This window comes from Neofelis nebulosa, chromosome 1, assembly GCF_028018385.1.
Source record: "Neofelis nebulosa isolate mNeoNeb1 chromosome 1, mNeoNeb1.pri, whole genome shotgun sequence".
Taxonomy (NCBI): domain Eukaryota; kingdom Metazoa; phylum Chordata; class Mammalia; order Carnivora; family Felidae; genus Neofelis; species Neofelis nebulosa.
The window spans coordinates 235,451,777-235,467,861 of NC_080782.1; the positions used below are offsets into that span (position 1 = coordinate 235,451,777).

Here is a 16,085-nt window from a genome sequence, read left to right on the forward strand (position 1 = left end):
AGTCATTTTCTAGATTTAAGTCTTTTTCTGGCACTCTAATTCCTCATAATTGAAAAAATGATAGTGCCAAACAGGCCTTTTTTCCTTCAGTAGATCATCTTCTAAAGTCCTAACAATGGTAGATTAAGGAAGTAAATAATATAATATAATATAATATAATATAATATAATATAATAGGAAGTCAAATCAACTCTTTCAAACACAAAGAAATGAAGCCGTTATACCCATATGCCCATATTGAAGAAATGCCCATATTGAAGAAATGAAGATATGGCCATTCACCTGCCCCGGTGTGGTCCTAGGGGCGTGTCCCACAGGGAACAACGCAGCCGGCCCCGCCCACCCGCCCCGCCCACTTACGGTTGGCCAGTCTGCTCTGCTCCGGCTGCGCGCTGTCCGCGGACTGGGTGCTGGAGACCGAGGACACGCTGGAGCTCCGCACGAAGCCAAACGCCGCCAGCTTGGCTGCTGGGAGACGTGAGTATCCAGGAGGACGAAGTCCAGATTTTGGTAGATTGGATTTTGCAGCATTTGAACCGGAGGCTTTCTTTAAATCTGCTATAACGAACCCAAACCAAACAAACAAACGAAAAAAATCAGTTGACAACGAGACAGAGGAATACACAGACTATGACTAGTAATCTAACTCTATCATAAACTGAACACAATTGATGTTGTACAGTGCGGTTCAGCATAGTCACAAATACGTCTTTATGAGAAAAGCTCCTCGCTGTGGGCTGGGAGCTTCAGAGAACTTACACAGGAGGAGAGGCAGCAGGCAGATGAGAAAAGAATAGACAACTAGCCCTATTATACGGCCATAAATAAAGGTAGACAGTGCTTAGGACGCTGAATGGAATGAACTTGTACTGTTGCAAGCTACCCTAGAATTGCGAAAGTGACATACACCTTAAAGTCTGACATGCAATGGGTAAAGAGCCCTTGTGGTAAATATTCATCAGCAATTATAAACACTTGGTGAGAAATCATAGAAGCATGTACAAAAGAGTTGTTTGCTAGCATTCCGTTCATTGTAGGAATGAGGTGAGCATAAACTGGGGAACTGGCCAGATTGAAATCCAGTCTGTATGATTTACGGGCTGTGTAACCTTGGGCACTTGACCCAACACTTCAGAACCAATGGAAGGGACTGGTGGTGATAAAACTGGCCTCAAAGATATATTACAAATATTACTGCTTGTAAGAGAACTTGATGGATGCTCCAGTTAACACTACTAGGCTTTTTTTATTCTTTTTCCACGATGTGTTTTTATGTTAAACTAAAATTCAAAAATTAAACTAAGCTTAAAATTAGTTCCCAAATATGTGCAAAGCCGGCTAATTTTGAAATAATAAAACATCATGTTATAAATTTACCATCTCAGCATGATGATGTCTGAATCAGGCTCTGTTCATAGCCACTGCAATGATCATCTCCACACTAAAAGAGCCTTTCAATACCAGATAGAACCAGAATGTTATCACACACAAATGCCCTTTAATAGTCCTTAAAAGGAAAAAGGGGCGGGGCGCATGGGGTGGCTCAGTTGGTTGAGCATCCAACTTCAGCTCAGGTCATGATCTCGCGGTCCATGAGTTTGAGCCCCGAGTCAGGCCCTGTGCTAACAGCTCGGAGCCTGGAGCCTGTTTCAGATTCTGTATCTCCCTCTGTCTCTCTGGCCCTCCCCTGTTCATGCTCTGTCTCTCTCTGTCTCAAAAATAAATGTTAAAAGAAAAAAAGATTAAAAATAAATAAATAAATAAATAAATAAATAAATAAATAAATAATAATAAAAAGGAAAAAGGGGCAAGTGTCCTAATATTCTATATAAATTTCTAGTCAAGCCATTTAGGAACTTTCAGCTGCAGCCATATTTACTGTGAGTGCTTATATGCAGACCGTTCAGCAGCGTTCCTCACTCTGTATTATCTACTAAAAGATTAACCAGGTTGCAAACTAATAATAAAAGAAGCCATTTATTTTTTTTAACGACATCTAAAAATCAATGAAGAATCTACATTAGAAACAGATCTATGTGTGGAAATCTTTTTTTTTTTTCAATATACGAAATTTATTGTCAAACTGGTTTCCATACAACACCCAGTGCTCATCCCAAAAGGTGCCCTCCCCAACACCCATCACCCACCCTCCTCTCCCTCCCACCCCCCATCAACCCTCAGTTTGTTCTCAGTTTTTAAGAGTCTCTTATGTGCTTTGGCTCTCTCCCACTCTAACCTCTTTTTTTTTTTTTTTTCCCTTCCCCTCCTCCATGGGTTTCTGTTAAGTTTCTCGGGATCCTATGTGTGGAAATCTTTAGAGAACCAACAGATGCCATGGTGGACCACTGGTGTCTCTTCCTCTACCGGGAGCTCTCCCTAAGAGTGAGTCTGTAGTCAGTTGCACATCCATGTGAAAACAGAATACGCACAACTCCGGTTTCTTGATTTCTGGGTCAGGAGGAGGAGGAGGAGGAGGAGGAGGAGGAGGAGGAAAAGTTGGGTGAGTGCAGAGAGCTGGGGCTGCAGTATTCCCAATTCAGTTCTGTCCTAATGCTTGGGGGAAAAACGTTCAAATATGATGAGAAATAATCACTGCTTAATAAGTAATAATGGCCCTTCTGTATCAGCAATTAAATGCCATGTCAACGCCTCCAACTGTTCTCCTATCCTTTTGCGTACTTTTAGGTGATATCCCCAGAGCAATGAAAGTATCCCCATGTATCAGATGCCATCTTCACAGTAAGTTTATGCCAACTCAATTTTGAACAGTGCCCGTAAAACAGTAAAAGAGTTGCTAAAAAAATCGGATGCAATTTCAACAGTAAGTATACACTAAACCCACTACATTTGGATACTAGTTTTGGTTACATATAACCTCTTTCCCAGCCCAGTTAGTCAATAACTGACCTAAGGTTACATCAAGTCACATGAGAAGAACGTGGGCTAATTTTTTTCCCAAGAAAACAAACCCATATTTGGGAATGAAGGAAAGTTCAAAATTTCTAACAGAGAACCTTGGCACGTAGTAAACATTCATTTAATATTTAAGAATGAAAACTTAGTTTATTAAATCATTATGTAAGGCAATAAGGGCATGGGAAATGCTCAAGGAGGAATTTGTTCTACCCTACCCTTACCCATATTCAATGATTGTTCGTGCCGTTGGAAGAAAGGTAGCGGCAGAACATGTAGAGAGAGGACTCAACAACGCAGGGACCCAAGTACACCCGAAGTAAGGCTCTGAGTGACTTCCAGGCTTTCACTTTCCCTTCGTCTAGCTCTCCCTTCCAATAAAGGCACATGGGGTGTGTGTGTGTGTGTGTGTGTGTGTGTGTGTGTGTGTGTGTGTGTGTAGGCTACTTGTGGGAGTATGTCTTGCCCCAACTCTCAGTATACATAATTTTTCTAAATTTTATATAATCTATACATCAAGCTACTATCCAACGGTCTCTCTTTCTACCAGATAAATCTCACAAATAGTTTACATACCTCTGGGGTTTGGAAGAGCAGGTCTTATTGTTCTTGAGAAACCACCAGTGTCTAGCACGGTGGTTTTGACGTTATTGTTCAATCAAGTTTAGCTGAAGTTTGCAGTAATCAAGCTTGCACACATTAATGCAGCCTGTGTGTGAGCTGACCTGCACTGGTCTCTCTGCATGAGAATTAGGCTGGGCTGGGGCTCAAAACTCAGTCTTCTAAACAAGCACCTCAGCGATCCTCATTGAGTAGTGCCTGGACCACACTTTGAAAAGGTCCACAGAAGATGACATGCCCACTTGCCCTGTGAAAGGTGCTCTTGTGCATTACATTCAGCTGCTCTGAGTGAATGTGCCTTAGGTTAATCTTAGTTTCTCAAAAAAGGAATTTAATTAGAAAAATGTGCACTCCTTACTATTTTTCAAGTGCAGCATGTCAGGGGAATATGTTTTTGCAATTATTCAGTGTCCTTGGGCTATTTAAGAATATTGACAGAAATAACCTATCAAGGTGCATAATAAGCCCTCGGTAAACAAATGATAACAATTAATGTTAAATAAAACTGAGCACACATAAGAGAGACCTCTTCCACAATGGTGGCACAAGCTCCCTGGACACTTTCTCCAGTGAACCAACCATTATTAGTAAAAATTATTTGATTTTTTATTAAAAAAATGTTAATGTTTATTTTTTGAGAGACAGGGTGCGAGTGGGGGAGGGGCAGAGAGAGAGAGAGAGAGAGAGAGAGCGCCTGATGCGGGGGTTGAACCCATGAATCATGAGATCATGACCTGAGCCAAAGTGGGATGCTTCACCGACTTAGCCACTCAGGTGCCCCAGTAAAAATTATTTTTAAAAAACAACAATCACTTGCAGTTTCTAGAAATTGTTCCAAAGGCATACAGTGAATAAAGAAACATTTACATATGAAAATCTACTAAATCCAGTAAAAATAGATTGGATGGCACTTGAGCCTAATGCACTCCTTTCCTCCTCTGCAACCCTGTCCATCTCAGCATGATGACAGCTCTCATGTGGGTGGCTGTGGCCAAGGCAACAGGTTTCCTCTCCCCCTGGCAAGAGGTACCATATCTCACCGGGAGAGGCAGGCTACCACCATTTCCCACCCTTATCCCTCCCCTAGGTCCATGTTGCAGAGGCTAAATTACATGCAAGCAAGAGGCTAAGAGGTCAGAGGACCCTTCACCCAGTCCCAAGTAAAAGGCAGAGGCACTACCCCAGGCACAAAAGGCCAAAAATCACTGTTGTCCTGGCTTACTTGTAGGCTAGAGGTTCAATATCAGGAGATGTAAAGGGAGAAGACCAGAAGCTACTGCCCCCCCAACCCCCGCCTAGCACCCATTTGTAAATCAGGAGTGCCACTCCTAGAGGGACAGACCACTGTCCCTACCACACCCCCCAGCAGAGTCATGACTAAGAAATTTGCCCAATGGTAGAGATTGGCCATAAGAATGAATATCACTGAAGCACTCTGTAATGCCCACATTAAAAAAGAATGATGGGGCTTCTAGGTGGTTTAATCAGTTGAGTGTCTGACTCTTGGTATCAGCTCAGGTCATGATCTCATGGTTTGTGAGGTTCTGCACTGTCAGCGCAGAGCCTGCTTGGGATTCTCTCTCTCTCTCTCTCTCTCTCTCTCTCTCTCTCTCTCAAAATATATAAACTTTAAAAAAAAGAAGAAAGATGTCGCAGCAACAAAGTAAATCTAAATGGACTAAATGGACTAAAAGTCCATCTAAAGACATTGAAAAAAGATAAGCAAACGAAGTCTGAGCAGAAGGAAGGAAATAATAAATACTAGGATGGTAATAAATATAACAAAATGGAAAAATAAAAGAGAAAGTCAACAAAATCAAAAGTTGGTTTTTAGAAAGATCAACAAAGTCGACAAACCTTTAATTACACTGACCAAGGAAAAAAGAGAGAAGACTCAATTTGTAAAATTAAGAATGAAAGAGGGGACATCACTGCTAATCTTGCAAAAATAAAAAGAATTATAAGGGAATATTATGAACAACTATATCTCAACAAATCAGACAAGCTAGTGAAAGGAACAAATTCCAGAAAAACACAAAGGAAAAAAAAAATAGAAAATCTCAATATACTTACAACACAGAAATTGAATTAGTAATCCAAAAACTTCCCACAAAGAAAAGCCCAGCACAAATGTCTTTGAGAGAGAATTCTATCAAGCATTTAAATAAGAATTGACACCAGTTCTTCACAAATTATTCCAGAGAAACAGAAAGAGAGAGGGAGAGAGAGGACACTTCTACACTCATTCTATAGGCCAGCGTTACCTTGATAACAAAACCAGACAAAAACATCATGAGAAAAGAAAATAATTTCTTCCATATGCAAAATTCTCACCAAATAAATAGCAAACTAAAACCAGCTACATATAAAAAGTATTACATACCGTAACCAAGTGCGATTTATCCCAGGAATGGAAGATTGGGTTAACATGGAAATCAATGTATTGTACCACAGGAAGAAAAACGACATGGCCTTCTCAATAGATGCAGAAAAATCTCTTGACCAATAACAAGATCATCTCATGATAAAACACCTAACAAACCAGAAACAATAGAAAGATGTCCTCAACCTGATGAGTGGATGAAAACAAAATGCATAGCTAACACCATACTCACGGAAAAAGACTAAATGCTTCTCCCATGGATCAAGAACTAGGCCAAGATGTCTGCTTTCACCACTTGTACTCAATATTTTACGGAAGGTTCTAGCCAGGGCAATTGGGCAAGAAAATTAAAAGCCACGCAGGTTGGGAACAAGAAGCAAATCTTTCTCGTTTTGTAGATCACACAATCTTGTATGTAGAAAATCCTGTGAAATTTCTGAAAACGATTAGAATAAACGAGTTCAATGTATAAAAGTCAATTGTATTTCTTATATACTTACAATAAATAATCCAAAAGTGAAATTAAGAAAGTTTCATTTACAACATCAACAAGATAAAATATTTAGGACTGTCAGATTCCCCTTTTTTATGTTTAACTGCGAAGAGTTATCAGGTTTCAAAACCCACGCCCCTCTTATACTCCCTGCCCCCTTGCACCCCACATCTGGGAAAGCTGATAGGAAAGCCCAGGGCTGCCCCCCGAGGCCAAAGAGTGAAACTACACAAGCCCCCGTCCACTTCCAAGGGCACTCTCCCCCCCTGCCCCAACCCCTGACAATACGATAGGCTGAGCCTGGATCCTTCCCTCGCTCATTCAAGTCATTTCACACCTGCAGGAGAGGCCAGCACTGCTCTCCCCAGACACCTCAATTAGTAAGTAAGAAACTCCCTCGTAAACTGCTTTGCGTCTGGCATCGTCAGTCTTGACACCTAAACCAAATTTGGGGTGGGGTCCACCCTGTCTCTTCAGGGTGACCACAACAACAGGTGGCGTGACCAGGATGTGGAGACGGTGACCACCATCACGGGGGGCCTTTCTTCGTGGTTTGCTTGCAAGCTGGCTCTGCTGCCTAACAGAAAACATGCCCTTGGAGTTGCTGCTGGCTGGCTAGCTCCTGCTTTGAGGTATGCTGCTCTGTTCCGCGTTAGAGAGTCCTGCGGAGCCTCTATCAGGGACTAACCTGACCCCAGGGGGAAGTTGCAATAATTACCTGGTTTTTTGGAGACAAGAATATGTGACTGGGGCGGGGTCCTTGGCATGGCCTTGGGACATGTATCTTAGCCTGGACCTCTCTGCATGTCTTACAGCGGAGTCGTAACTGACGCCAGACTCGGGGAAAAGACCACCTTGTGCTGCATACAGGTCCACTGGGTGATCACTCATGAGAAAAGCAGTCATTAGGGGTAAAAAACAAAAAAGAGAAAAAACCATATGTGAAGTGCTGAGGTCGGCACTCCTAACAGCAAATGGCTCAGCAGGACTCTGTTGCTGCTGCTGCTGCCTATGCCTCTGTTGCAACAAAAATCCTGATTTCTCAGGGTTATAGAGAAAAATACCCATGGCATCTCTGCAGTATAGTGAAAGGGGTTAATTCGAATCCTCTTTAAGCCTGGGGTCCTTAAATCCTACAAAGTAACCCCAGCCATGGGGGAAGCCTCCAACCCTGATGATACTGATTTGAAGCTCTCTGGAGGAAATCTAGAAATACAGGCGGAGAAGAGAGAATCCTTAGTAAAAACAAAGGGGAAAGAAAAGAATAGGGTGGTGGGGGAAGGAAGAAGAGAAGAAGTCCGGATTTGGCAGAATAAACAAAAAACGGAAACAGAGGGCTACAGCTGGACCCAAATGGAAATCCACAATTTACTAAAAGAATTTATCCACCAAAAGATACAAGGGCACTGACTTTCACACCTTGACAACATAGCTTCTGAATTAATCTTAACATCTCTTTAAATGTACCAACTGGCAAAACTTTGTGCCTCTAATCAATACTGGGGCTCAAACTACAGCTCTATCTGGGGATCTCATTAAATTTAAAAAATGTATCCCCTATAACATTGTATCATCTTAAGGGAATTACTGAACAAGAAATGAAGGAAACCCAGATATGCTTCACCCTAACCATAAGAATTACCATCTTGCCCAAATTCCCCAGCGTCAGAGCACCCACTGCCCTACGCTATCCCACAGCGGGCATGAACGCTCTATGACTGATACGTTTGAAGAGAGGTAAGTTTTTGACCCATAAAAACTTGGCTTGACAAAATGGGACCCTGCAGGCCATCCCTACAGTTAAGGCAGTGATATGACTTGGTGTACATTAAAGCGAGGCCCGCAAGAATTGAAACCCTTCCTACAGGACCACTGCCGTTCATTTAACAAGCCAATCTGGCCCATTCTTGGCCCCTCAGTCACTGTTTTCCTTCACTTCTGAAGAGACACAGCAGATCTTCATGCAGCGGCTACCCATGGGCTAGCTCAACAGCCTAGCCACCACACAATCTCTGCAGGCTAGGTCTCAACTGGATCCAACCTTTCTCTGGGAGCGTAGGTGCACACACATTACAGTGATAACATCTCCCTTTGAGGACACTCATCTGACACACTCATTCAGAACATATAAATACAAACAGGCTCACTGAAAAGGGATAGGCTACTGTCTTACACACAGCGCAAGGCCCTGCCACTTTAATTAAATTCCTAAAAATTATTTGGTAAACTGGGGGGTACTCCATCCCTGAGACTGTCAAGAAACAGCTAGTGATGTTGTCAGCATCCAAAAAATGAAAAGAAGCCCAGGATCTTTTAGACTCTTTTGGGTTCGGGAGGCAAAATATTCTTCATCTGCAAATTTTACTTAAGCACATTTATGCTGTTACTTGCAAACTGGCTCACCTTTGGTGGGATCCCCTCCAATAAAAGGTTCTAGGGGTGCCTGGGTGGCTCAGTCGGTTAAGCGTCCGACTTCAGCTCAGGTCAGGATCTCGCGGTCCGTGAGTTCGAGCCCCGCGTCAGGCTCTGGGCTGACGGCTCAGAGCCTGGAGCCTGCTTCCGATTCTATGTCTCCCTCTCTCTGCCCCTCCCCTGTTCATGCTCTGTCTCTCTCTGTCTCAAACATAAATAAACGTTAAAAAAAAAAATTTAAAAAAAAGGCTCTAGAATCTGCTCAAATAGCAATCGACACACACTTTCATTAGTGCCCTTGGAGATGCTCTCACTGTGGAGCTTTAGCAACCTCCTCTCATGCCTTCTGGAGTCCCCAGATGACCAATAATGGCTATAAGTTGCTCATGGGATTCCGTGTAAGAAACTGCCCTCATCGGTCCTGCAAGACACCATATTAGAGTGGCACTTGCTAGGTACATACTGTCTCCCCTAAAAAGTAAAGCTCTCATCTACCCTGAACATGTGGCCCTCCACACCAAGGTCCCCAATATGCCTTAGGTTATAGAAGTAGAAGCTCACAAACTCAGCAGATGTAGCTTGGCCTTCTTGCTACAGGGTGGAACCAAACCTGGGTCCTATGGCATAGCCCACCTGCAGAAGGGGGTGGCCTCCTTGTCCTCAGTCCCTTATCTGATGTCACAGTGTGAGAGGAGATCACTACTCCCCCAGACCCACTGGCTACCTGGGGAGCCCGCTAGGATCAACTGATGAACAGCAATGCGAAGTGTGTGTATTTTCCAGGTGGGAACATAACTGACACACACACGACTGAGCTTGTTAAGAGCTACTGCTTTTAATCCTTTAACCAAGATGTTCCTGAACAGGATAAAACCCAACGGTCAGCACACTTAGACAAACCTCAGAGAGTCTTCTAACACAGGATGCTCTGGTCAAAGTCCCATGTGAACATTTGTATACTCTTGAGCCATTGCCATTGGCCTGGCTGTCTGGTCTAGCCAGTGGTAGCAACGGTTGCCCTTTTTAAGGTTAAAAAACCCTCTGAGAATCTTTCTGCACTACAGAGACCCAAAACATAAAATTAAGGTGACACGTGTTTCTGCACTTCCTACAGCCACAATACAAGCTTCCACTATGACAGTCCTTATCCACTTTTGGAGTTCTAAACATGACTAATAGTAAACAAGGCAATCACTTTGTTTCTCAGAAAACATAAAGCTGGGCTCTTGAACAAGGCATTCAATGGAACTTTCACCTTCCTTAATGGCCTCAGGCTGCAAGCCTCAGATGGCACTATAGTGGCTTACTCAACAAGTTCAAATTCAACTAACTATAGTACATTTTAATCATCAAACATCAGGGCTCTCCCTCTCTCCCCATCTAAGAAAGCTCAGAAGCAAGCCTGGTGTCCTCCCCTCGGTGCCTATGACAAAGTCAAACCACACAAGCACCTGCCTGAGTACAGACCACTCACCCTGCCTACTCCCTAACCACAAAAACTTCAAGTGAAGCTCCTTTCCTTGCTCTCTCCCAATCCATATGGACCTGCTTCGAAGGCCTGCTCTGCTCTCTCCAGAAACATGAAATATGTAGATAACCAAGCTTTTTACACACTCTTGAGGTATGTATGCGGCATCATCAATCCCCACTAGGAAAGAGAAGCAAATGAGGGCCTTCCATTTCATTGTCTAAGGTAGCTATGCAATCCCTTCATTGGCAAAGTTCCAAGGACAGTTGACCCTTGAACGATAGAGGTTTGAACTGTGTGGAGCCACTTATACGTGTTTTCTAATAAACGCAGTACAGTACTGTAAAAGTATTTTCTCTTCCTTATGATTTTGTATAACATTTTTCTTGTCTCTAGCTTATCGTAGGAATACAGTATATACTATGTATAACATAAAAAATATGTGTTAATCAACTGTAGGTTATCAATAAGGCTTCTGGCCAATAGTAAGACTTCGGGTTAACAGCTATCAGTAGTGAAATAGTTGGGGAGACAAAAGTCACACACAGATTTTCGACTGCACAGGGGGATCGGTGCTCTTAACCCCCACATTGTTCAAAGGTCAACTATATGGCAGAACCAAAGTAGAGGGTTTTTGGGTTGTGCTTCGTATTAATTTTCCTTACACCAAAGTGCTTGAAAAGTATGAAATACACTGCCTCTAGACTATAAAGCTATTTCATGAAAAGGCCACTCAGTAATATTTCATTTTGCTTTACTATAAATCCAAATTACCTGCCTACTTTCCTAATCCTAAATGAGAATCTAAATAAATTTGGGGGTTCAGGTATACTTTCAAGGCGGCTACATCAGGAATAAATTTAATACGCAAAGTGTAAAACATATTTTCTGAAAACTACAAAACATTATCAAAAGAAATTAGAGAATACACAAAAAAGTAGAAAGCAATCATGGATTAGAACACTCAATGTTGTTAAGATGGTGCCACTCCCCACATTGATCTACAGATGTAGTGCAATCCCTATCAAAATCCTAGCTGGCTTCTTTTCAGAAACTGACAAGTTGATCCTAAAATTCAGATGGAAATTCAAAAAACACAGACTAGTGCAAATCTTGAGAACACAAACAAAAAGTCCCTGATCTTGAAAAAAAAAAAAAAGTTAGAAGATTCACACTTCCCATTTTCAAAACTCAGTACGAAGCTAGAATAATCAAGACTGTGTGGTACTAGCGTAAGGACAGACACAACTTAAAAGAGAACTGAGTTCCCAGAAATAAACTCAACATGTGTGGTCAGCTGAATTTCGACAAAGCTGCCAAAACCATTCAATGGGAGGAAAGAAATCGTTTGTCGACCAAAGGTGCTGGGACAACTGGATACATATGTGTGTAAGAAGGATGTTAGACTACTACCTCTCGGCATATTAAAAACGTTTCAAAAATGGATTAAAGACTTCAATGGAGATGCCAAAACTATAAAACTCTTAGAAGAAAACATAGCTATAAATCCTCATGATGCTACAACTATAAAACTCATAGGGAAAAAAAACATAGCTATAAATCCCCATGACCTCAGATCAGGCAATAATTTCTTATATGTGACACAAAAATCATAAGCAACAAATGAAAAAACTGAGTTTCATTCAAGGTGAAAGCTTTCACAATTAAACCACAATGAGATAGCACCTCGTGCCTGTTAGAATGGCCACCACCAAAAAAGGTAAGAGAGAAATGCTGGTGTGGAAGGGGAGAGAAAGGAACCCTTGTGCACGGCCCCTGGGCTTGGAAATTCGTACAACAACAATGGGGGACAACACTGACAACCTTCAAAAAATTAAAATAACCCAGCAATTCCACTTCTAGGAATATATCCAAAGGCAAAGGACATAAAGAAGATATGTGCACCCCCATATCTATAGCAGCATTATTTACAATGGTCAAGACATGGAAACAAGGGTCTATCAATGGATGAATGGATAAAGAAGTTATTTTACACACACACACACACACACACACACACACACACACACACACGAATATCATTCAGCCATTAAAAATGAGAAAAAAAGTGAAAGGCAAATACTGTATGATCTCAAATCGAGGATCTTAAAACAAAGAACAACAAAAAACCCCAAAACAAACTCACAGAACAAAGAGATCAGACTTGTGGTTACCAGAGGCAGGAGGTTGGGAGAGGGGGAACTGGAGACAGACGGTCAAAAGGTACAAGCTTTTAGTTATAAGATAAATAGGCACTGGAGGTGTAAAGTACAATGCGATGACTAAAGCTAACACCTGCTGCACAATATCCAGGAAAGTTGTCAAGAGTAGATCCGAAAAGTTCTTATCACAAGGAGATGATATTTTCCTGTTTTCTTCCTTCTTTTGTTTTGATTGTATCCATATGGAAGATGGATGTTAGCTGAACCTCTTGTGGTAACCATTTCACAATATATGTAAATCAAACCATCATGCCATAAGCCTTTAACTTATGCAGTGATATATGTCTATCATTTCTCAGTAAAACGGAGAAAAAATGTGAAAAGCTTTTAGGTTGAAAAGACACTACCAAGAAAGTAGTGGGGGGAGGGGCCCCTGGGTGGCTCAGTAGTTAAGCTTCTGACTCTTGACTTCAGCTCAGGTCATGATCTCATGGTCCGTGAGTTTGAGCCCCACTTTGGGTTCTGTACTGACAGTGCAGAGCCTGCTTGGGATATTCTCTCTCTCTCTCTCTCTCTCTCTCTCTCTCTCTCCCTCTCCCTCTCCCTCTCCCTCTCCCTCTCCCACGTGTTTTCTATCTCTCTCTCAAAATAAATAGATAGATAGATAGATAGATAGATAGTGGGGGGAAACAACCTAAGAATGGGAGAACACATTTGCAAAATATATATCTGATGGCTTTCAAGTAAACAAAATGTATGGATAACTATATAACTCAACAATGAGAAGAAAGGTAACCAAATTTTAAAATGAGCCAGGATTTGAGTGGACATTTCTCCAAAGAAAATATACAGAGTGCCAATAAGCATATGGTAGGATGAATGATACCCTTAGGCATCAGGAAAAGGCAAATCAAAACCTTAATGAGACACCACATCACGCCCACTAGAATAACTATGACAAAAAAGACAGACATTACCAAGGATTGGCAAGACAGGGAGAGAACGGTACCTCATACGCTGGTGGTAGGAATGTAAAATGGTGCAGCCACTTTGGAAAACAATCCAGCAGTTCCTCAAAAGGTTAAACACAGAGGTACCATATGACAGAACAATTCTACTTCCAGGTATATTCCCCAGAGAAATGAAAACGTATGTCCATCCACGCAAAAACTTGCACATGAATATTCATAGCGGCATGGCACATAAGAGACAAAGGCAGAAGAACGCAAATATATATCAACTAATGAATAGGTAACCGAAGCATGGAATGCCAATGCCAATACACTGGAATATTTTTTAGTCATTAAAAGGAATTAAGTACTGATACGGGCTACAATATGGATGAACCTCGAAAACATTAACTCAAGTGAAAGAAGTTAGACACGAAAGACCACATATTGTATGATTCTACTATATGAAATGTCCACAACAGGAAGTTCTGTAGACATAGAAAGAAGTTTACTGGTTGCCAGGGGCTGGGGCTTGGGGAAATGAGCAGTGCCTGACAATGGGTACAGGGTTTCTTTCTTTTTGTGGTCATGTAACTATTCTAAAATTGATTGTGGGGGTGGGTGCACAATTCTGCGGGTGTGTGTGTGTGTGTGTGTGTGTGTGTATGTGTGTATCCTTCTAAAGGGTGAATTCTATGTCGCATATGAATACATCTCAATAAAGCTGTTGCATCAAAATAGAAGGCTTTCAAAAAGAACATATAATTCTTGTCTTTGGTTGAGTAACAGGCTTACACTAAGGTAGAGCAACGCTATCATTCCAATCTCTGTCAGCATCACCATTGTCAAAGGGCCTGTATCAGAGAGAATTTGGTCTATCATTGTGTGTCCTCCACAAAAAAAAAACCCTTCTGAGAGACAGGTGAATGACACACTTTGTACAGCAGATCAAAGACCCTTCCAAATGGATTTAATGGTAATGGAGAAATTAATGAAAATAACTTCAAAATTAATAAACATCTATGGAAAAAATCCCCTCTGGGATCAAATATTCAAGTCCCACGCACAGAAGCTGAAGTATACTCGCTTATTTTTATTAAGGCTTTATATTCCTGCAAAATTTTGTCCAAGAAAACCCCATAAAAATAAATTTCTGTTTGAACAACAAAGGAGGTTTTGCTGCTACTGGATGTTTCAATGATGTGTCGCTCTTTCAAAGTGATGCTATTTTTTCTTCCGAGACAGAAATCTCTTGAAGAGTGCAAATCTTCACATTTCAATGAAACTTGAAGGAGTAGGTTTGTTCTTGCCTGTTTCCTTTTTGTATTGATTGTCCTTTGAATATATATTTAAATAAATATTTCTGCTCAAACTATCTCGATCAACTAGGACCAACTGTAGTGCTTTTAAGGTTCAGTACTATATTGATAAAGGTCCATCCATCACTGTCCAACCTTCTTGTCATCCGGGCAGTAAAACAGACTTTAAGAAAGGAAATGGATCTCAGTCCAATCCAATATCCATTCACGGACACCCACCACCGGCAAGCACTTCACGAGGTACTGTGGGAAATTCACAAACGAAGAAAAAGCATCCCCAAGTAGGGCTTACAGCCTACCGAAGTAGAAAGGGGGAGAGCAAGGCCAGAACAGAGGCAGGACCTCGTGCTGGAGGAATAAAAGACCCAAAACGAAGGCAAAATCAAGTAGAGTGGTTCAGAGTTTTTATGCGAGGCCCATTTTTTTCCTTGTAATTTTATGTCGGAGAGGTGGTTTTCTTCCTGGCATATTTATATGTACAAGGCAAGGTATTATTTGAAGCCGTTTTTTTAGATCTTCCTAGATCTTCCTAGTTGCTCTGATAAAGTTTCTTCTTTTGCAGACATTCTGCAGAGAGGCGGTTTGCTTTTTCAAACCGCTGAGAAGCAACTCCTCTTTCACCTTGCTCAGGACTATGCACAAACAGCAACTCTTTTAACCAAGTGTCCTTCACACCGGGAAACCGTAAACAAAATTCTTTAATAACAAGGCCACAACTCTCCCACGGACGGGAGAAAAGAAGGACACAATTAAACAAAGCAAGGGAAGGGGCATTTTTCAGGGTTGTTACCAAAGACGTGGGCTTGATACAATTACCATCAAGGGTATAATCTCAGGCCAGACTCCAAGTCTTTGAGCTTCCAAGATGCCCTCCCCTGCAATGATCTTCACCTCCTCCTATCCATACCCTCCACAGTGAATCCCCTCCTACTGCCTTGTGTGACAAGTAGAACACTGAGGGTGTGAAACTCCTCGGGCTATACTGTAAAAGACATTACAGCTTCCTCCTTGGTCTCTTGATCTCTTTGGGGGAAGCCGAGCACCATGTCACAACATTCAAGCAGCCTTGTGTGGAGACCCACAGACAGGGAACTGAGGCCTCCTGCCAGTAGACAGCACCAACTTCGCAGGTGTGTGTGAGTCAGACACCCGGGAAATGGGTCCTCTAGCCCCCAGTTTTCAGATGACTGCAGATTAGCTAACATCCGACCCTCTGGAATTTGAGGACAAGGCTCAATTCAGTGGGGCATTCTCTCCACCAGCTCAGTGATGCCTCAGCTTTACACAGGGACTGTCCCGGTTTCAGCTGTAGAAGTCCCACATCTTGGGAAACCCCTGAGCACCACCAGGAACACCAGGATGGC

At 42.0% G+C, this 16,085-nt stretch overlaps 1 protein-coding gene and 1 long non-coding RNA gene across 3 annotated transcripts in view; one reads left to right on the top strand and one right to left on the bottom strand.

Moving 5' to 3' along the window:
* The window catches only part of MTUS2 (microtubule associated scaffold protein 2), a 373,877-nt gene that overhangs the window by 317,109 nt on the left and 40,683 nt on the right, over window positions 1-16,085 (bottom strand). The window contains exon 3 of one of the 2 annotated variants that reach the window (XM_058688745.1): window positions 361-555. In XM_058688745.1, the coding sequence (XP_058544728.1) occupies window positions 361-555 (195 nt within the window). Of the gene's footprint in view, window positions 1-360; window positions 559-16,085 lie in introns of both variants that reach the window. The other variant, XM_058688736.1, reaches the window with a different exon arrangement.
* On the top strand, window positions 391-6,668 carry LOC131487767 (uncharacterized). The gene is made up of 4 exons (XR_009249952.1): window positions 391-477; window positions 2,287-2,382; window positions 2,686-2,821; window positions 5,989-6,668. It is a non-coding gene; the product is annotated as an uncharacterized LOC131487767 (long non-coding RNA).